Source organism: Scyliorhinus torazame, chromosome 13 (genome assembly GCF_047496885.1).
Source record: "Scyliorhinus torazame isolate Kashiwa2021f chromosome 13, sScyTor2.1, whole genome shotgun sequence".
In the NCBI taxonomy this organism is placed as follows: Eukaryota; Metazoa; Chordata; class Chondrichthyes; order Carcharhiniformes; family Scyliorhinidae; genus Scyliorhinus; species Scyliorhinus torazame.
Genome location: NC_092719.1, coordinates 60,157,258 through 60,178,840, shown reverse-complemented (window position 1 = coordinate 60,178,840; position 21,583 = coordinate 60,157,258). Strand labels below are relative to the sequence as shown.

General features: G+C 41.2%; 1 protein-coding gene across 4 annotated transcripts in view; it reads right to left on the bottom strand.

Annotated features, from left to right (window-relative positions):
* LOC140388056 (proton myo-inositol cotransporter-like) overlaps nucleotides 1-21,583 on the bottom strand; it is a 296,561-nt gene that overhangs the window by 230,681 nt on the left and 44,297 nt on the right. For all 4 annotated transcript variants that reach the window (XR_011934072.1, XM_072471652.1, XM_072471651.1 and 1 more), the window contains exon 2: nucleotides 17,923-18,082. Coding sequence is in view for 3 of the 4 variants with exons in the window: in XM_072471652.1 (XP_072327753.1) it covers nucleotides 17,923-18,082 (160 nt within the window). In the remaining variant the exon portion in view is untranslated. The remainder of the gene's footprint in view (nucleotides 1-17,922; nucleotides 18,083-21,583) is intronic.

The window sequence follows — 21,583 nt, the reverse complement described above, 5'->3', positions numbered from 1 at the left end:
CGATATGGCAGGGTTCATTAAATTGGAGAGGGTGAAATTCGCCTTGAGAGGGTCGGTACAAGGGTTCGTTAGGCGGTGGCAACCATCCTTAGACAAGACTTATTTATTAATTTCAATTGTGTTGCGACTCTGCGTCAAGGGCTGGAATTGATCGCGCACTTGCTCTAGGGGTCGTAATAACTTCATATTCTAAATATGGCCTCACCAACATCAGAGGTAAATAATTCACTTCCTTAAACTTCGTAAATCTGACACTCATTTATGCATGCTTACGCAGTATCTGCAGAAAGAAAACACAGAAGATATGCAAGGCATCTGAATCAAATGTATTTGTTTCCTGTTTTATTTGCTTGAGTACTAGAAATAGTTTGCCTCAGGATTGTGATTGAAGGGTCTGTACAGTTAAAAAGGTACTAAATATATAAACTCTGATTTCCAATCAAGTACATAATGTAATAATTCTTTGTAATCATTAGACAAAGCACAAATTAAATTATTTTACAATATTCAAATCTAAATTCTCTTCGCTGGTCATTCTTGCCCTCTCAAGCTTATTTTCTCAGCTCAAAGACTTCTTTAAGGAAATAAAAGCATTTCTATTTCTGTCGTGCTCATCACAATCTCCAAACGTTACTGGGCAATTTACAGTCAATTAAATACTTCTGAAGTGTGTCACTGTTTAAATGCTGCAGGCAATTTGTGAACAGCAAGATCCCACAAACAGCAATGAGGTGCTTCACCACATAAACATTACATCACTGCATTCTACTTCCCTTTTCATACTTGATCAGGTATCTTCCAAAACAGCCACATCTGCTTCCTCAGCAGCCTTCACCAGCTCAGTTATTCCACGTGGATTCCACCAGAAATTCTATCTTTCATGCTTTGGATCTACCCATGATTAGAATTTCTCGAAGATGTTAAGCATTCCTTAAACTACCTATCTTGCCACATCCGGAAAACTACACACAACATCCATTGACTCTATTTACACCTCCCGCTCCCTTGGGAAAGCGGGCAGGATAATCAAAGTATCCTCCCACCCGGCTTATTAACTCTTCCAACTTCTTCCATCGGGCAGGAGATACAAAAGTTTGAGAACACGCACAAACAGAATCAAAAACAGCTTCTTCCCTGCTGTTACCAGACTCCTAAACGATCTTCTCATGGACTGACCTGATTAATACTAACTGTTATACGTTTTAGTTACCATTGTATGAAGAGTCAGAAGTCCTGTTCCTTTTCACCAAACACCATTTATTTCACTTCCACAGCCTCTGCTCAAAACTCCAACAACACACCACCTGACCCAAAGGCCACCTGAAATCCCTTTACATATCAGTGTCAATCATTGGATACTTAACATAAATGAGACAACTAATTGCAATGCATCTTAATGCATTACTTAACTCTTAACCCATTACTTAATTCTCCCCTTCCTTGGAGAAAAAAAAAATTAGGTGAAAACAAAATTTAAAGAAACTCAAAAACACATGCAATTTCCCTCCCTTTTTTTTCTCAATTTATTTTTGGGAAAAAAAAAATCACAGAAACAATATCCAAAACTTACATTTCTGTCAATATCTGAGATATATAAAAGGCCATATCCACCGCCTCTACAAAGCTTAACGTCTCAGCAGCCAAAGTGCTTTCGACCACTTTCCTTATTTTCTTTGTTTCCCACACAAGAGGACGACATTTACAATCGTTCCCCAAAGGATAATTATAAAACCTCCTGTGCTTGATTTGCATAGGACGCATCACTATAAACTATGAATTTCAAGTGCCTACGGTCACCTAAAAACTTGGAACCTCAAAACACACTCCTGCATTTTTAGTTTGGCCAATGCTTTATTTGCTCTTATTACGTCTTCCACTTTTGGATCATTCATTTTTGTACTCAACTCGAAGACATCAAAACTCGCGTCCGGTCTAGTCGGTCTACCTAACCAGTTCAGTTGCCCAATTAAACTTTGCAGTTGCTCTTTTTCTATCTTTGAAACCATTTCAACAATATCATACTTATATAAAAGGCCATATCCACCACCTCTACAAAGCTTAACGTCTCAGCAGCCAAAGTGCTTTTTAACCACTCTCCTTATTTTCTTTGTTTCCCACACAAGCGGGCAACATTTACCATTGTTCCCCAAAAGGAAAATTATAAAACCTCCTGCGCTTGAAACCCCATCACATAAATTTGCGTAGGTCGCATCACTATAAACTATGAGTTTCAAGTGCCTAAGATCACCTAAAACCGGGAACTTCAAAACACACTCCTGCATTTTTAGTTTGGCCAATGCTTTATTTGCTCTTATTATGTCTTCCACTTTGGGATCATTCATTTTTGTACTCAACTCTAAGACATCAAAACTCACGTCCGGTCTAGTCTGTCTACCTAACCAATTCAGTTGCCCAATGAAACTTTGCAGTGCTCTTTTTCCATCTTTGAAACCTTGCATCTTTTTGTGAAAACCCAGCCACGACTAATTGCTATTGGGCTGATGCTTTCCAAATAAGATTGCTGACGTAAAGTTGCCCCTAACTTAGTCTGTCCGATTTCCAGTTCAATATATTTAAATGCACCGGAAGCCTGACTTCCAACCCGGAATTCTTTCCTCAAACCAGAGATTACAAAAGCTTCAAAATCACTAGTCCCACCCCACAAAAATTATTTGACATGCATCATAAAGATGCCAGAAAGGTTCCCTTTATAGTGCCAGTAAAACATTACTGGATCTACTTTCAACTGGTAACAGCCTAACTTTAACAAAACTGACCTTACCGAAAAATACCAGACTCTAGATGCAACATTTAAACCACATACACATTTGTTCAACTTCCAGAATACCCCTTCTGTGTTAGCTGCTTCTTTAGGAGGACGGAGAAAAATGTCTCTCTGGAGCTGATGCCCCTGCAAGAAGGCAGCTTTCACATCTATAGATTTGCATTCCCGTGCCTTTGTGGCTAATAGAGCCAAGAAGATCTTTAAAATAACCTTTCCTGCTGTAGGTGAATCTTCCCTTAAATCCTGATCTTCAAAGCTTTCTTCAAATCCCCTTGCCACACGCCTGGCCTTTGCCTTATAAGTTCCATCCGGAAGAACCTTTTCCATGCATCTGTGGGATAGAGCTCTTTGTCCCCTATCCGGTACTTCCGTGTATACCCCAAATTCACTCCAACTATGCAGTTCTTGCTGTTTAGCACCTTTGATAACTTTTCATATAATTTATTGGAAGCCACCAAAATCTCACGTGCATGTGGGCTTCTACTCCTATTAGTATTCGTAGTCTTACTCATGTTCCGAGACCTTGATAAACTACGTCCCCTCTTCCGCCTGGTAACTTGTTCTATACTGCTACTGCTTGATCTTTCCTATCTGCTGTGGGATGTCCTTTCAAAATTCTCGACCTTTTCCTGTTCACTAACTGATGTACTATCTGAACTGGCACTGCGTTTCTGTGACCTCCATTTTTGAACTTTGTGTTCCCAATCCATTGTCTTAACTCCCTCCCCTGAATGCTGTACATTCAACCAATGTTTATATTTTCCCGTGGCCTTCCCTGCTCTAATAACAGTTGCATCCTTCCATTGGCTAGGCCCTTCAGGCAAGTATGTCACCTTTGCACCAACTTTTGGTAGTTGTCCTTTCGGAAAAATGGCCTGATTGTGTCCACAGCCACAATGTCGTTAAAATCTCTGGCCAAAGGTAGGGTTACTATCGGTCATGCTGGTGTCCTTCTGTATTTCCTACAAACTTCACAGCAATCACTAACTTGTTCTATCTGTTTAGTATAGTCTTCATCCTTTACCCCTGCATCCTTTAATACATTTTTCAGCCTCTGAGGCGATGGATGTGCAAAATTGCCTATGCAGTTTTAATACAACAAGCTTTTTATCAGCTAAAGTCCCATTTTCAACTGCCATTAACACATCCTTAACCACTCTACTTGAAAAATTATTTGTCAGTCATGGAATACAATCGTGTCCCGACTGTGTAAATTGTAAGTCCACCGTCTTTCCATAAACTGTTGCCTTATCCTGTTCCATATCCAGTTTCATGTGTGCTTCCTTCACCGACGGTCTGCTCAGAAGCAACGGTATCTCACTTGATACAACATCCGTGCGAATGAAATGATTCACTCCGGCAATATTGCAAGGGATCACCACTCTTTTCAGCGACTTCAGAGTATTATCATCCCCAAACCTGAAACTTGTGGAACTTTCAAATTCCTTAAACTTGTTACTACTTTCAGCATTCAAAGAGTCCAGATAACATTTTAACCCATCAATTCCACACACAATGGATGTGCAGCCATTGTCCAATACAGCACAATTTAAAGATTCTGCAACCAACCGCCCTCATTACCGGCGCAAAACTGCTTGTTAATAGGACAATGTCTTCTCTCTGAACACTATCTTTTTCCTCTTCTGGCTCTTCCATGGCATGTGTCGCTTCAAACACTCATAACATTTTGGACAGTTGAAGACAATGATATTGAGTCACATCGAAAACATCGATTTATCATGCCCCGTGCATTTCTGGGGTTCATCTTCCTATTGTAAGTTCTAATGGGTTTCTGTCTTCATACTTTCCTTGTCTCTCTCTCCTTCTATAGTCTTGGGCCCTGTTCGTAGCCGTACAATTTCATGTTACTAGTGTATCTTCCATATTCTGCTTATTAGCAGGCTGACCTCTGAGTCATCAGAGCCATCGGAATCAAATGTTTCCCCAGAAACTTCTTTAAAGCTTTTGTCATCTGATCGAATAAGGTATCCTCATCCGTAAACTGAACTCCTGTAAAAACCAGGAGCCTATCCATGTTGCTCACTCTAGCACAGTCAAGTAATTTAAAGACCAACACAGACGGTGGAAATTCCAGGTTATGTTTCTGCAGCCTTTTATATAGTCTGCCACATTCCATTATATAGTCTTCCATGGAGATATCCTCCATTTTCCGGAACTCATCAAAATCCGACCATGCTTCATACGCACTTAACAAGTCATCTTTCTTATAAATCTTATCTATATAATGTAATAGAGTCCCCAGACCTTCTTCTGAGTCTAACTCTTCCATTTCCAGCTCAGAATGCACTTTGTTTTGGATTTTACTGCCATATGGTAGAGAAAGAGCCAATGCCATACCTTGTTTTCTCTTTCCCAAGGCAGTTACCTTAGTCCACATAACTACTGCACTTCTCCATTGGTCGTACGATTCCCTTTCGGAAAATAAAGGGGGAATAGTCATATCCAGCCATCTTTATCCTGGGTTCAGCCATGTATCTTTTTCTTTCCTTCTCACTCACTCCTTGGTTTGATCAGGAAAAGTTGTATCTTTCAAACCTTCACATTTGCAGTCACCATTCTCTGCTACCATTGTTATACGTTTTAGTTACCGTTGTATGAAGAGTCAGAAGTCCTGTTCCTTTTCACCAAACACCATTTATTTCACTTCCACAGCCTCTGCTCAAAACCCCAACAACACACCACTTGACCCAAGGGCCACCTGAAGCCCCTTTACATATCAGTGTCAATCATTGGATACTTAACATAAATGAGACAACTAATTGCAATGTCTCTTAATGCATTACTTAACTCTTAACCCATTACTTAACACTAACTCCTGTATGCTTCACCCAATGCCTGTGTCTATATATTAAATTGTGTACCTTGTGTTGCCCTATGTATTGTTTTATTTTATTTTCATATAGTAAATGATCTGTTTGAGATGCTCGCAGAAAATACTCTTCACTGTACCTCAGTACCTGTGACAATAAACAAATCCAATCCAATAATATGCTGCTGCATACGTATTCTTGGCCTCTTGATTCAGCAGCATGAACCCAATTGATCCTAAAGCTGCCCTAGTAAGAAGTTCCACTTCAACTTTCCCGTCATCCAGTGCTCTAACAAAACAAGTCAATCTCAGATCGATTTCCCCTTCCAATCTCACACCTCGTCATGTTTTCACTACCCCTGGACTCCAAAGGATCAATTCTCAGCAAAGGTTTCAGCTTCTTACCCTTATGCCTGACTGCATTGAATTTTGAACTCCGCTTTTCTCATCTTCAATCTAACATATTGTCTGTTGTGGTTATTTTATTCTCTCTGGTCCAAATCTAATATATTCAAAACTACTGACAAATGTGGCACTGTTATACTTTGGCAAGCAAACGTCCAACTAGCAGAGACTGAAAACAAACTCTTTCATGTCCTCCTAGTTCCCGAATCATGATCACAACACCAAACAACTTCCAAGGCTATCACTAATTTCATCTCGCCTGGGATCTTCCCTTCATGGCCTCCAAACTCAGCCCCTCACAGCCTGCTTCTACCTCCTTCCCGAATTCACACACAGCTCTATCCTGGAAGGGCAATCATTTCAACCCATCTTAACCCACAAAATTGAATCACTTTCTAGAGACTGTTTAAAATTATTAAAATTATGAAAATCGCTTATTGTCACAAGTAGGCTTCGAACAAAGTTACTGTGAAAACCCCCTAGTCGCCACACTCCGGCGCCTGCTCGGGGAGGCTGGCATGGGAACCGAACCGTGCTGCTGGCCTGCCACGGTCTGCTCCAAAAGCCAGCGATTTAGCCCAGTCACTTCCATCTAATTCTGTAATATTTTGAGAACACACCTGCTCTTCTTTGGGTAGTATCATGGAATATATTATGTTCCCCCACGAGGGCAGACCGAGCTTCAGTTTAATGTACCATCCAAAAGATTAAACCTTCAATATTCGCGGTTAAGCTCGGATAGTAACTATATAATAAAAACTAGGAAGCAAGTCTTGACTTCTTTGACTCAAGTTTATCGTTTTCAGTAATCACTTCTCCACCTGTATCCCCTTTATACATTGGTGCAGTCTATTAAACAATTAAAACCGTAGTTCTAACTTAAGCACTAGGGGACATTAACTCTTTCCTAACACTCTGAGCATTATATTGAAGTGCCAGCCTGGATTATACACTCACTTCCGGAGTGAAGTTTAAATCAATAATGTTTCGACTCAGAGACAATGACTCAGAGACAGGGGGATTATCATGGAGCCAAGCTGGCACCTAAAGAATTACAAATCCTGACATTTCAGGTGGAATCAAGTTCCTGGGAACAGGTCACCACTGCTTAAAGCACATCAATCATAATAATCAAGCTATTCCAAGAATCTCTGTCTGGTCACCCGTGAGAGTGAGATACTTACAACTAGCAAATTATATTTTTTGTATTAAAAATAAAACATACACCATTATATTCTATATTCACTCTTTTTCCTTTGAATTCCCATTTGCAAGTGTTTTTTTCATACAACACCCAAAAGCTTATTATCACTAAAGTGGAAGAGTTTTAGACAATATATCTGAATCATTTTGAAAAATAGAGTCATATGTTGTGATCTTCTTCACCAGTTCCTGAAGGGATTAAAAACATTGACTGTAATTATATTCCTGTGAGGTTACTGGACTTGCAATGACGCTGGACAAACAGCCTCTTTGATGACGCATGGGAGGTCCAGATAACAGCTCAAGACTGTAAATGGGTCCGCTTAGGGGCAATAGCTCACTCCTTGGGGACCAGACACTCAAGGATAGTAGACATGTGATTATTAATAGTGCAGCTATGTGTATGTGCCTTGTTCACCATTGGACGTTATAATTAGGCAAGTGTAAATTTTTCTGTAATTGGTCAGATTCTACTGTGGGAAACTGAGTAAGTAATTAAAACTATTAGTTGTGATTATCTTTGAATAAGTGTACAATTTCAATTGGTGAATATGAATTATTTGTAACTAAAACTGAAAGGTAAAAGTGCTCCTGTTCAGGGAGCTGTGAGGATGACAGCTCCCAAGCTATAGCCTGAAATAAAGACCATTTTAAAATTCCAAGCATCTCTGTCTGGTCACTTGTGAGAAAATGAGATACACTATAACCAAATAGCTGTATTTTCTCTCACAATAAATGGCAACAGGATGGGCTCCCCCTCGGGCTGGATGCAATAACAGGACCTCAGATTGATGAGTATCCTTTATACTCCTGATTGCGTGCTGGTGCATAGTGTAGCTGGTTAATGAGCAGATCCGGACTCGGGTAGACCAGACGAAAGGAGAGTGAGGTGAGTGAAGTACATTGTTGAGAAACTCCTCCTGAGCAAGTGTGAGGGAAACACATAATCGTGAAGTTTCCTTTGAGGGGGAACTCTCCAATTGCGTGGATTTGCACAGGTGGTTGAGAAATCGTGAAACAAATAACACACGTCGGAAACCAGAAAGGTGGAACTCAAGTTGTGAGGGGAAGTAAGGATACCCCTGTTCCCTACCCAGAAATATTGCAAACTTATTGATAAAATGCAAAATCAGGGGTGTATTCTAACAGATACTCCACTGTGCAGTAATAAGTGCCCAAACAGCTCCTTCAGAAGTATATTGGGATGGTAGACCCCTATGTAGCATAATCAATCACTCACGAGGCGAGAATAGATGAAGTCAATTGATGGCTTTATTACGCAGACTTGTTCCCCAGCAGCTCGGTTACAGAATGCGGCTGCTGGGAGAACCCGGGTTCTTATACTCCGCCTTACTGGGTGGAGCCAGCAGGCGGCAGATCCAATCAGGACCCAGTGTCTGTCCACCAATAGCCTCTCGGCATCACTGGGTACCGTGCTACCCCTAATACATACCACCACACCCTGTAGCTGCATTGCAGGTCACCGCAGCTGACCCAAGAACAATTAAAGTTATTAAGTAAATAGGACATGGTTGTGATTATTGAGCCAGTTAAAGTTCAAATCCAACAAATGAGTTTCCGCCTATAAGAAATTCAGACTGTTTTAAAATTCAAAAGATTGGGTTGGAGGTTGGAATCAAGCTGTACCTTGTCAAGGGCAGAGAAAATGTGCAGTTTGCTAGCAATCCAATTTGAATGTTCAAAACATTTGAGTTAAATAAAATGAACTGTCAGATTTATTTCAAATCTGGTTAAGTTACAAATATTGGGAAATGAAATCAGTTTAAAAGAAGAGAAAACAAAAATAGAGAAAATAAATTGGAGCAGAATTGAAGAAAAATAGAATGATAAGTTTTTAAATTATGTCAAGTGATGCAATTGCATGGTAAGCTGTCTCTGCCCGTTCGCCACCCCTTTTGGTTCTGTATAAAAGCCTTTTCAACATTGATTTGTTCCCATATCGCCACACAGCTTTTGGATGTAATTCATACAAATTAAGTTTCAGTAAGTTTTGATAGCTATGATTGCAGGTGGTAATGTGTTTGGGTGAGAATGTATTTGAGATTTTGAAACAAAGAATAGGTGATGCCTCTAAAATCAGGCATTCGAATTGGCATAAATGGAACAAAAAACATTGTAATGAAGGAGAATGGAGAATCTTGTTTTTTATTTTAATCAAGGGATTGTCAGCTTGCAAAGCTCTGCCTCCAAGAAGCTAGAGCTGCGAGAGAATGCTAAGAATTATTCGAAAATTATGAGCTGAGAGAATTCAAGTTTTGTTTGTTTATGTGGATGTTCGTAGATCTGTGTTATTGTTGTTTTGGGCTACATTCGTTAAGGTTTATCTTTCTGGGAAGTTAATCTTAGCTTGCGTTTTTGAATACTGCCATTTTGTGAGTTTAAAACAGAACCAGAAGAAAGCTTACGCAATTCATTTCGGTTATTGTTGTTTCACAGCACGTGCTGTGATACTCTGGGTATGGATGATTTTCATGTGTTGTATGATTCAAGCTTTAATGATTTATGTTTGATATTGTGATTTTAAGATCATAGTTTAAGTGATTTAAGTCAAACTAACAAAAGGGAAATGTTCTGAAGTTATCAACCTGGATTCATGTTTAGTGGCCAGAAGTATGATTCCAGGGTATTTTCATAAACGTGGAAATTTTAATTTGGATGCAGTTTCACACACGAGATGGTTTTAATTTGATAGGGTTAATTAAACTTTGGGATATTTGAAATTACTAATTCTGTGTTGGATTGATATTGGGGTCAAACTTCTTGTCAGAATCAAATGGCATTCCTGACATAATTGGCATGATAAAAAAGGAAAATTTTCAGATTGGATTGAATAAAGTATAAAGGAGAGATGTTTTAAATAAAATGGGTCCCTGACCATGTTCCTGTTAGATTAAAAGGATGATGATGTAATGTTCAGATGAATTAACCCATTTTGCCTCAAGCTAGATGGGTCTTGTATTTTGTTTTACAAGTAACTGTAAGCAGAACAAGATTTGCAGTAGCTTTAAGAGTTTGAAAATTTATTTGTGGACTCTTCTATGCAGCAATAGGCAGCTCAATTCGAAATCTAATGGTGGGAGGCATCTGAAAGGAGTTATAAATAACAGAATTGACAGAGGACTGCAAGGTTGCATTCACCAATCTTAAGCAACTCATAGCAATAGCACAGGCATTAGGGCTGCCAAATCTGCCTTGCCCATTCCATGTATACTGTCCGAATAATAGGAATTACTACACTATTGTAGAGACCCAACACCATGGAGATTATAAGTGACCTGTAGCTTATTATTCGAACAAGAAATCAGCAGTTGCTACAGTATATAGAACACACCTCAGTGCAGATTCTGAACACAGGAAGATTGAGAATGGTTTCAGATGCTAGGAGGGCTCAATGGGGGAAGCTATCTACTCCCACAAAGTTAGACAAATAACCCAGTGGGATATGTGAACATCGAGGGAAAGGACAAAAGTCTGAGAACACGCACAAACAGACTTAAAAACAGCTTATTTCCCGCTGCTACCAGACTCCTAAATGACCCTCTTACGGACTGATCTCATTAACACTACACCCCTGTATGCTTCACCCGATGCCAGTGTTATAGAACATAGAACAGTACAGCACATAACAGGCCCAGGATGTTTTGCCGAGCCTTGTCTGAAACCAAGATCAAGCTATCCCACACCCTGTCATTCTGGTGTGCTCCATGTGCCTATCCAATAACCGCTTGAAAGTTCCTAAAGTGTCCGACTCCACTATCACAGCAGGCAGTCCATTCCACACCCTAACCACTACCTTGTGTTGCTCTATTATGTATTTTCTTTATTTCCTTCTCTTTTCATGTACTTCATGATCTGTTGAGCTGCTCGTAGAAAAATACTTTTCACTGTACCTTGGTACATGGTGACAATAAACAAAATCCAATCCAATCCAAATCCAACGTTTGTGATGTGCAGATGGGAGATGAGGAAGTGAATAGAGTAAGAAAAGAGCCGTTGGAGGAGGCCGATGTGACCCTGTTTGTTGACGGGTTGCAGCGGAGTGAAAGGGGAGCCAAAAACAGGATGGGGAATAGTTGAACAAGGCAGAACAAAATTAAAATTGGAATCTCCTTCATGGATAATGAGAACGACATGATGGTTTTAAAAAAACTGACATTTAAAGATTTTGAGAATACCATAAAAAAAAGAATACACTCAGATATAAAGGCACGATTTAACCACCGCATTGCGTCTGGCGTCGATCTGGGCACACCGGTTTAAATAGCAGGAAAGGCCAAAATAGAGATTTGTGCCGGGTGCAAATCAGTTTGCGATCTAACCGGTCCGTTCCCGATGAAGAGTTCCGGATCACGCTCAAGTATGGCGAGCATATCATTCACCCTCATTTGCATTCGTTTCCATCTCATTAGTGAGACTGAAGTCAAATGCAACAGCCTCCATAGAATTAACCCGCTCTCCAGCGAGAAATCACGCGGGTGTCATTTAGTACTCTTTTTAAAAACGTGAAGATGGCACAACGGCTGCTGAAAGGAACGGAGGTGAGTAGCCATTTTCATTTTCCGGGATGCAGCTTAAGGGATCTATTTTTTTGTCTGTGAGGCCTTCAAGCCATCTTTTAAATATTGTGCAGACCCATAACAGGGGTAACTACTGCTGCTGCCCAACTGTCGTACCAAACACTTCCAGGACAAAGCCCTGGCTTTAGTTCTATGCTGAAGGTCACTTTAACTCCCTTTGACTGTGAGCAACCTCTAGCTTCACAGCAGAAGGCTATTGCCAATAAGAAATTGACCTGGTTAGTTGTGAGCGCACAACACAGCTGCAGGTTTTATTTCCTGCTTGCTCCTGCTGTTGTGGCTGCGGATGCCTGGGGCTGCTGTTGCGGTTTCCTTCCTTTCCTATAGCTAGAAAGAAGTACAATTTTTTCTATGATACCTGGGTCCTGGGACACCATGTACGAGTCCAGAGAGTAATCCGGTTTAAAGCAAGAGGACGCTGCATGACCTGGTGCATGACATTGTTCTAAATGGACCACTGGCTAATGCCTTTGCAGAAATGTTTTTGCAGATTGCTGATGCTTTTGTTGCTGGTGTGGCGAATGCTGCATGTACCACGCATGTCACCATGGGTTAAACATGCTGGGAGGCAGTGGAATATATGGATGCTAGGATCTGATGAACTTGGGCCGTGTGGAAGAGCCTGCATAGCTGCGGCTCCCGGACAGAGAATGGTACTGATACATGGAATAAGTTATACAGTGATGGACAGATCTGTTTGACGACAATGTTCTGGGCATGATAACTGTTTCGAGGAGAAGGAGGACAGCATGTGCCGCAGGACACTCCGTCTCAACAAAGAGAGAGCGCGGCACCTGTGTCATGTCCTTGCAGACTTGGCTCCCCCCCCCACTAGAAGAAGAGGACACCCACTTCCGGTGGCTGTGGAGGTCACCATAGCCCTGAACGTCTATGCAACTGGTTCATTCCAGGGCTCGATTGTGGGCACTTTTCAAGCTACAGCCCACAATCCGTGAGGTCACAGATGCCCTGTATGCCCGGGTATCAGACTTTTATCAACTTTTGAGTTGGACGAGGCCTACCAAAATGTCCGGGTTGCAGTATTCTCTGCCATCACCGGGATGCCCCAGATCCAGGGGATAATCGATGGCATGCATCTCGCCTCGCGTGCACTAGGGCATCAGGGAGTGCCTTTCATTAACAGGAAGGATTCCAATCCCTGAATTTTCAACTCGTGTGCAACCACCACCTCCAGATCATGCAAGTGTGTCCACACTTCCCAGGGAGCACGCATGACAGCTCCAGACTGGGACACCTGGAGAACCCCTGTGTCTTCGAGGACCACCCAAGGATGATGGGTTGGCTGTCGGGGGATAAGGAGTAGCCGCTGATGTCCTGCTGATGACACCAGTGCAGAGGCTGGAGATCGAGGCAGAGAACCGATATAAAGAGGCCCATGCTGCCACCCATGAAGTCATCGAACTGTTCAAAATGCGGTTCCAATGCCTGGACGACTCTGGTAGAGCATTGCAAGACACACCCCCAGCGGGTCGTCTGCTGTGCCCTCCACAACCTGACACTGCAGCAGGGCAACATACTGGAGGCGGACCAGGAGGGAATGGAGGAGGAGCCTGGGGAGGACCCACAGGACAAGCCGCAGGATGGAGGACAAGTGGCGGCAAGGGTCCGGCATGCCCGGAGGGCCAGGGAGGCCCTCATCCACACCCGATTCTCAAAAGATGAGGCTTTATCTGTCTGCTCAACTCCTCTCCCCCGATCCCTCCTTCTCCCCCCCCTCGCATTGCCCTCCATCCCACCAATCCACCATCCACCCACTCCCTTTACTGCCCCATGTCTCCTTCCCCCAATCTTCCCTCCCTCACCCCCCCCCCCTATTCACCGCTCCAATCTCCCGCCACCCACTAGCCTGTTCCATCTTCCAAGCCTCTGTGTAGCATCACCCCAAGGTGATGGGCCTGTGTCGGCACTATCAGTGGGTCAATCTACAAGGCAGTGATGATCGCTAGCTGTGAGGTTAGCTCTGGTGCTCCTCAGTTTATGGCAAAGTCTGACTCCTGTCTTTATGCTGACACCGTACTCATACATATCCTCCAAAAAGAATCTGCATCGGGGGTGTTTGATCTTGAACCACTGGTGGGTTGGGGGAGGGGATCTATGGCAGTGGGTTCTGAGGAGCAAGCACGAAGATCGAATGTGGGGAGGGTGCGAGGTGTCAGCCAGTGAATTGTGGGGGTGGGGGTCGTGGGAATTTGACAGGTGGCAGGTGGAACTGATGCCAGGAGAGAGGTGGTAATTTACCCTTTCAGCTCGGTGGAGATCATTGGTCTGCTTCCAACATTGTATGGAGGTCCTCCTCACCATGCTGCCCATACTGACAGCCACTGCCTCCCAGGCACTATTGGTGACCCTGCTGCTGGTCCTCTGATCCCCTCGGGGGAACAGGATGCCCGTCTCGCGTTGACAGCATTGAGAAGCCTGGTCATTCCCAAACAAGGAGCAGGTCTGCGCACTGTCATGCTTGTGTGTTGACTGAGAGTGAGTTGTGAGGGAACGTTTAAAAGAAGCTCCCTTGTTAGCAGCGAAAAACTGAAGCACAAGTCAGACGAATCAGACGGCGAGAACCCTGTAATGGCAAGAAGCTTGTGGGGGGCTCATTTCCAGCATTAAGTGCCGTTAAATACAGGCCACAAGCTCTCTAACTCGGCCATTGAAAAACACCCTGCCGAACGGTCCCAACATCACACTTAGAAATGTTTCCATTAAATCACACCCTAAGTTTATTTTGAAGAAAAGATTAACTAAACATTAATGGAAATCTGAAAGCCAACAACACTGTTGTTTGAATTTGGGACAAATCGAAGATGTGAAAAATGTGATTTGGCAAGATGTGATGTCATTTAAGACAAAGAAAAAGCAATCAAAATATGTTACTGCCTGGAACCAAATATTTCGGGTTCAATGATGCTATGAAGATATTTTATTGGACTGCAAAATTTCTCCAGGGCTTGAGAGTGGGATAAAATAATAACTAGTATGATGCATCAAACTGGAGATGATTAATTGAGGGTAGAAGATAGAGACAGGGAATCAAAACAGCAAATGGGAATTGGGTAAAATTCAATGGGATGTTTCAATATGGCAATTATATATATATTCCAGCAAAGGAAAGTCGAGAGGAGGCGAGTAAATTGATAAACTTTCTCTTGTGTCCTCTCTATTTTTTTTTTAAGAGAACAAAATTTGATTTTGGCCACCATCCAAGGTATCTGGACAATTCGTGGAGAGATAAGCAATAACTTTGAGAGCTTTTGATAAGATCACAAAGGTTTCAATAAAGTGTGGCATGACATTTGGGTCACTACATAAGAGTGCAGATTAGTTACGTGTGAATAATTAAATGCAGGAAAAATAGACCCAAAGATTTGGAAGTATTTGCAATTATGCAATGGAGAGCAGGTCTCAGGCATGCAGACTACTTGACAAACAACATGGCATGAAATGATTAATAATGCCAATAGAGTGAAACAACACTATTAAAGGACCAAGGCACTGACACATTCTCCATTGGGAAACAGATTTTAAACAATTGGGATAGAATCATCACACCTATACCTGTCAAAATGAGCAAAATTAAACGGAAAGGCTAAATAATTTGGATTGGAACAATGAAGGGCATTGAGGTAGCAAGTAAACCTGGTGAAGAGTATCCACATGGTGGATACAGATGAATGGGGATCTGAAGAATATTTTAAGTCCATGCATGATGTTATTTTGAATGATATTGAGTGAGGTGATCAGCAGGTGAGGAGTGTCAGAGAGAAAGGAGCATCATTCTAATCAGAGATCACATTATAATGGAATGTAATAAACATTATGTGAAGAGGAAACAAAAAAGTGGATTTTCTTGTATAGATCATCCCATTCAAGGGCTAGAGAAATAAAGAAAAAAGAAAGTGATCAAGAATAATAATGAGACAAAGGGTGAATGAGTAAGATCCCACTCTGTGATAACCTGGAACTTTTACTATACATGACTCACAAGTTGAAATGGCATTAATTTCCCATGTGGATTAAGTAACCTAGCAAATGGTAAAAATTTATTTAACTCTGGATTCTGGGACACAAGCTCAAACATAGAAATTGACATGGAGAAACAAACAATTACTGGTACAAACTACATACCTCGCAATTAAAATGATCAGTTCTGGTCTCTAAATTCAAAATCTAATGTGCTAAGAAAACCAAGTATTAAAATATTCAGTCACATGCTAAAGAATAAGGAAGTGAAGTTTATAAAGCAACTTAAATATTTAGCACTCTACCACTTTCTCTAAACCACAACTAGGAACAAGTCATATGCCTTTACAACAAATCCAATCCTCATTTAGGGATTCTGAAAATTAAATTTTTTATAAAAGGATGTCCTCACACTCTACCCCTGTTACAAATGATTAAGCAAGATGGCCACCAATTAAGATTATTTCCCTTTTCTTATATTTCTTTCCTCACGGTTTTACATTTTTTCTATATCTTTTTCAGAGTTACAAGGCCAATGCAGAGTGGATGGGGCAAGCCCCTAAATCCATCTCCTCGTTTGCTCCAAAAAACAAATCAAATTGCATTCACTTCATGGTCCCGACAAGAGACATACTAGATCCTAGCTAATAAGAACAAGCATTGCACCTGATCTCCCACAAAATCCTATGCTTGCAAGGTGTCTACAATAGCTATATAAAAATGCAAATCTATCATTGCTCCAGTTTGACACTCATCAATTAGTGACCCATCTAACAAAAGATGATTGACCTGAAACTTTAACTATGGCCGATCTACCTGCCTCGTCGCGCCAGACCTGATTAGCAGGTCTGCAGTTATGCAGAGCCTTAGTGAGACCACAACTGGAGTATTGCATGCAGTTTTGGTCTCCCGACTTAAGAAAGGACATAATTGCCATAGAGGGAGTGCAGCAGAGGGTCAGTCACTAGGCTGATCTAGAGCATTAGCCTGCACTCTGGATTATTTGTTCGCAAAACCTTTCACCATATTTCCTGTCACTCAGTCAACTTCGTATCCATGTTGCCACTGTCACTTCTATTCCGCAGGCTTTGATTGTGCGGTCAGCCTGTCATGTGACATTTTAGAAGTTCGCGTACACCCCATCAACTATATTACTTACCTTCACCAACTGTCTTCCATTACCTCATTAAAAAACTCAAGCAAATTGGTCAAAACACAAATGCCTTTCTTTAATGAATCCACATTTGTCCAACAGACTGCTAATCTTGTTGCAGATTATCATTTGTTTGGGTTAAACTGGTCTGTTGGTGCTGGCTCCATCAGGTTGGTAGAATTTAATTAATGTTATTTACTAAGAAATAGTTTGTTCAAAAAGTGCATTCTGCACTAAACAGCTGTGGATAACATCCTCAGCATAGTCAGCTCAAAACATAACAATGGTCATAAGTTTACGTTTCCCCAGATGGGTTCTGAGATGGAGGGGGAAGAGTACAATTGCATGGATGAGATACCCTCCGGGATCCTGTCCACCCTGACCCAGATGCAATTTCAAGGTGGGGCAGGCAGGGCCCTGGGTGGAAACCTGCCCTTTCTCTGATTGAGGCCCTTGCATAGCCAGTTTATGACCACATAAGGGTCCTTTCCCATCAGCCTCAATTTTTAGGCTGGCAGACATGGGTCAGAGCAAGATGGGGAACTGAAAAATGAATGAATCTCCATCTTGGCAAGAAAGAAGGGCCTCAATTTGAAGGCCCTTTCAGAGTCAGGGCTCCCTTCCCTCCGGGACCTGCGAGCTCCTACTCTCCGTCCTCCCCCGGCGCTTGGAACACCACCTGTACCCGACCCCCCCTTCCCCAACCCTCTTGCCCCCAGGACTTAACTTAAGTGCGATCTAATAAGGCAGGTTATTTGCCCTATTAAGATGGATTTTAAATGGCTTTCATTTTATTTTGAATTCCAGGACATCAATTCACATTTATTTACTCTCAGGGGGAAAAAAACTATTTTCTGAAACGTGCAACTATCAAAACAGATGGGATTTTTTCTGGTATGTATATCACTCAAATATAAGCCTTTAAATACTTCCTAGAATAAATAACACTAATTGATTTGAAACCACGTACCTCCAGCCATTTCTTTCAAGATAGCTAAATGCTCCATCAATAACACTTGCAAAAAATTGTCCTCCAGTAATGAAAAGGGTGTTAATGGTAACTAATCGTCCTCGGAGATGGGAAGGTGCAGCCTCTGCAATGTATACTGTCACTGTCATGGAAGCCAGTCCTAGGGAAAAAATGAACATGCAGAATTGAAGACATCACATGCAATGAGCACATTTTTTTAAAAATCAAAGCGTTAAACCACAGTCAATTCAAGTGGAAATTGAATCAGATTGCCACTCTGTTTGAAATGACATATCTGGAAATCCACGTGATCCCATCTTGCCCGACCTTCCAACTCAGGCCAGGCCAGATCTGTATAGTACAACTCGCTCCTGGGGCCTACCATTAAGGAATAGTTGGGAGTGGTTGAGTACATATTACCCATAAGTTAGAGGTGGTTTTAATTCCAACGTTTCCTGGGTAATCATCGATGTAACACAGTCAAAACCACCCGAAGTTTGAGATTTGAAATCGCATTTTCGAATGGTTCGCAGTGCAGTGCAATTGTTCAAAATGAAGTTTGAACTTCCAGGAATTGCCATGCAATCCTTACCTGGGAACGTCCTCTGGGGTGACGAGGACCTTCCCCAGCACATCTTTGGGGTGCCCCTCTCAGATACACTGCCCTAGAGCTTGGAGGTTATGGTCCAGTGAGGTTAAAGGGCATTTTCTTAACATGTAATCCAACAGCAGTTGTACTTGCTCAGTTAGAGTGGAAGTCAGGAAATTGCTGCTATCAGAGATGTCCTTCTCCACCAAAAACTGTGCGATAACAGTATTGCATCATCTGACTCACCATTCAAATACATTAAACAATGTGAAGTTGCTGAACTTTGAACTACACTTGCCAGTAAAAGTTAGAGATTTTCCATTTCGGTTTCAGTATGCTTGTAATGGTCTTAATTACTGCCAAATAACTGACACTTGCCGCTTAAAAATCTGCACTGCTAATTAACAATTCTTTAACTTAATTGATTGAGGAGATAGATAGTTCCTTGCCCTATTCGCACTGGGCCCAAGAGCCTTGTCGAGGATGCGGCACTTTAGATAGTTGGCCACAAGGAACTTCAGTACAAAACCCCATAGATAGTTGATGGGCAACTGCAAGTGTATCTAACGGTGCCTGTAAAATCCAGCCCAATTACTCCCAGAAGAAAAGGGCACAAATGTCAGAACTGCCACTCTGTGTTCTTATAATTATGTCAGTAGACCAACTGACTCAATGAACAAGATTGGCTCATCAGAAAAACTTTCCTGTAGTGGCCTTTGAAATTGGTCTGAATAGTCCCAGGTTGTCTGTTAGTAGTTCCTTAGGTGTGACATTCCCAAAATCAAGAATTGTCTTGTTTTGAAGACTGCTGGGAAAACTCCCAGAAAGAGCAGAAATGTCCAGTTTAATAATAAGAAATAGCAACAAGGATAACGGTTTTAAATTTATACAATGCTAGGTTTCTGTTTCCTGTCAGCAGAACCCAATAATGTTTCCAGTAACATTTTATGCTCACCCATTTTTCACAGCAGAATTCTATTTATCAACCCCTCCCTAAGAAGCAATTTGAACCATCAACAAGTTTGAATATCAGCATGGCACAGGGAATTCACACATGTCTACACCAACAATAACCTCCCCATAACCCCAAACACAGGTTTTGGAAATACACCACTTCCAAACTCTTCTCCAATCGCCACAGCATCCACTTAATCTAACCTACATTTCTTCTTCCATATGACTTTTTAAAAATGTAACAATCTCTCAAGAAACTGTATCAAATGCCTTCAAAACATTCATGCTATTGTCGGGATCAGTGAAAGAAAAACAAAGAACCCAAATAAAGTGGTCATTCTCTTTGGCAGAAAAGAAGGACAAAAATGAGAAAATATGTAAGCTTCCTACTCCGAAATGAAAATCAAGACTCAAGCAGAACAGTTTTGCTTCAAAAAGGTTTATTTTATGTAATAACAGTAGGTGCAAAAGCATTGCATATGGAGGGATATCCTCAAAGAATTGCAAAGCAAGGATCGATCTTTCTAGCCTTCAAGTATCAAATCTGTGATCTTCTAGTGAATGTAATTGCTGTAGTTGGCAGCACATTTCCTCTACTCTTATTTTACCCTCCAAAAATTGAAGCAAAACTATGGGGGAAAATCAGTCTCCCACAACTGGAATGTTAAAATTGTTTATACTGTAACTGCACTTTTCATCTTTCATGGTCAGACAAATCACCAACCAGTTTGCCGATACCTTTTGATTTAATTACAATAAGCGTTTTGAATCAAAAAGGCTTCTTAAAAATCTGAATAGCTAGATGCCATGTGAAAAACACAAATAGCTCCCTATATTCATCATACAATAGGAACAGGGAAAGTCCATTTAGCCCCACAAGCCTGTTCAACCATTTAGTGAGATCATGTGATCTAACACAATAAACCTATTTTTGTCCTGTATCCCTTTATGCCTTTCATTATCAATTCTAGTTTGTTCAAGGTATTTTGAAACTTCTGCTTATGGGAATGTTTCCCAACTTCATTCCTGACTTAGCTCTCATTTTCAGGCTTGGTCACTAAGTTGTAGATCTCCAAACAGCTGAAATTGTTCAAACCACCCTATCTTGAAACCTTTCATCAAATCATTTCTCAATTTTAATTCCACAAAATAACTCACATTTGTATGATCACACCTCATAATTTAACCCTTGCAGCCCAGTTATGATTTAGTAAATCTTCGCTGCACTCCCTTCAGGGCCAACATTCTTCACAGCTAAACAAGATCCACAGGTATGGGTTGACCAGGGCTTTGTATAGCTGTAGCATGATTTCTAACCATTTGAATTCTAGTCTTCTAGATACAGCATATCAACAATCTTTTTGATTATTTCTTATGCATGTCCTGATATTTTAATTTTATGTAGATGGATTCCTAAATCTCTTTGGAACTTCACTATTTCTAGCTCTTCACCATTTAGAAAATACCTTGAACTGTTATTTTTAAATAGTTGATCTCACACTTGTTTATATTGAAACCCATTAACCAGTTTTTATATTTCACTTAACCTATTACTATCTCTTTGCATTTTTATGTTTCCATCTTTATAGCTTAGATTGTTATCTCTGTGACATCAAAAAACCTAGATGAAAGAATGGAAAGCCACAGATCTAAGTCATTAATAAATACCGTGAAAGGTTGAGGCCCCAACAAGGGTCCCTGGTAGGACACCACTAGTCAAATCCTGCCAGTCAAGTAGCTGTCCACTATTCTTGCTCCATGACCTGCTCAGTTAACCTCCTACCAAGGCAAATAATTTGTTCTTAATTCCATACACTTCAACTTGAACAAATGTCTCTCATTAAATGCCTTCTAGAAGTCCAAATAAATTATGTCCATAGATATTTCTGTGTACGCTGTTCATGTCACTACCACAAGAAGTTGAATAAGGTTGGTCATGCATGACCTACCATTTAGAAAACCTTGCTGGCTCTTTCTGAACAGCTGAACGATTTCAAGGTGTTTAATCACACTACCTTAACAGTAATTTTCAGGCATTATTTGTTAGGCTGGCACGAGGGGACATAACTTTAAACTGAGGGGTAATAGATATAGGACAGAGGTCAGAGGTAGGTTCTT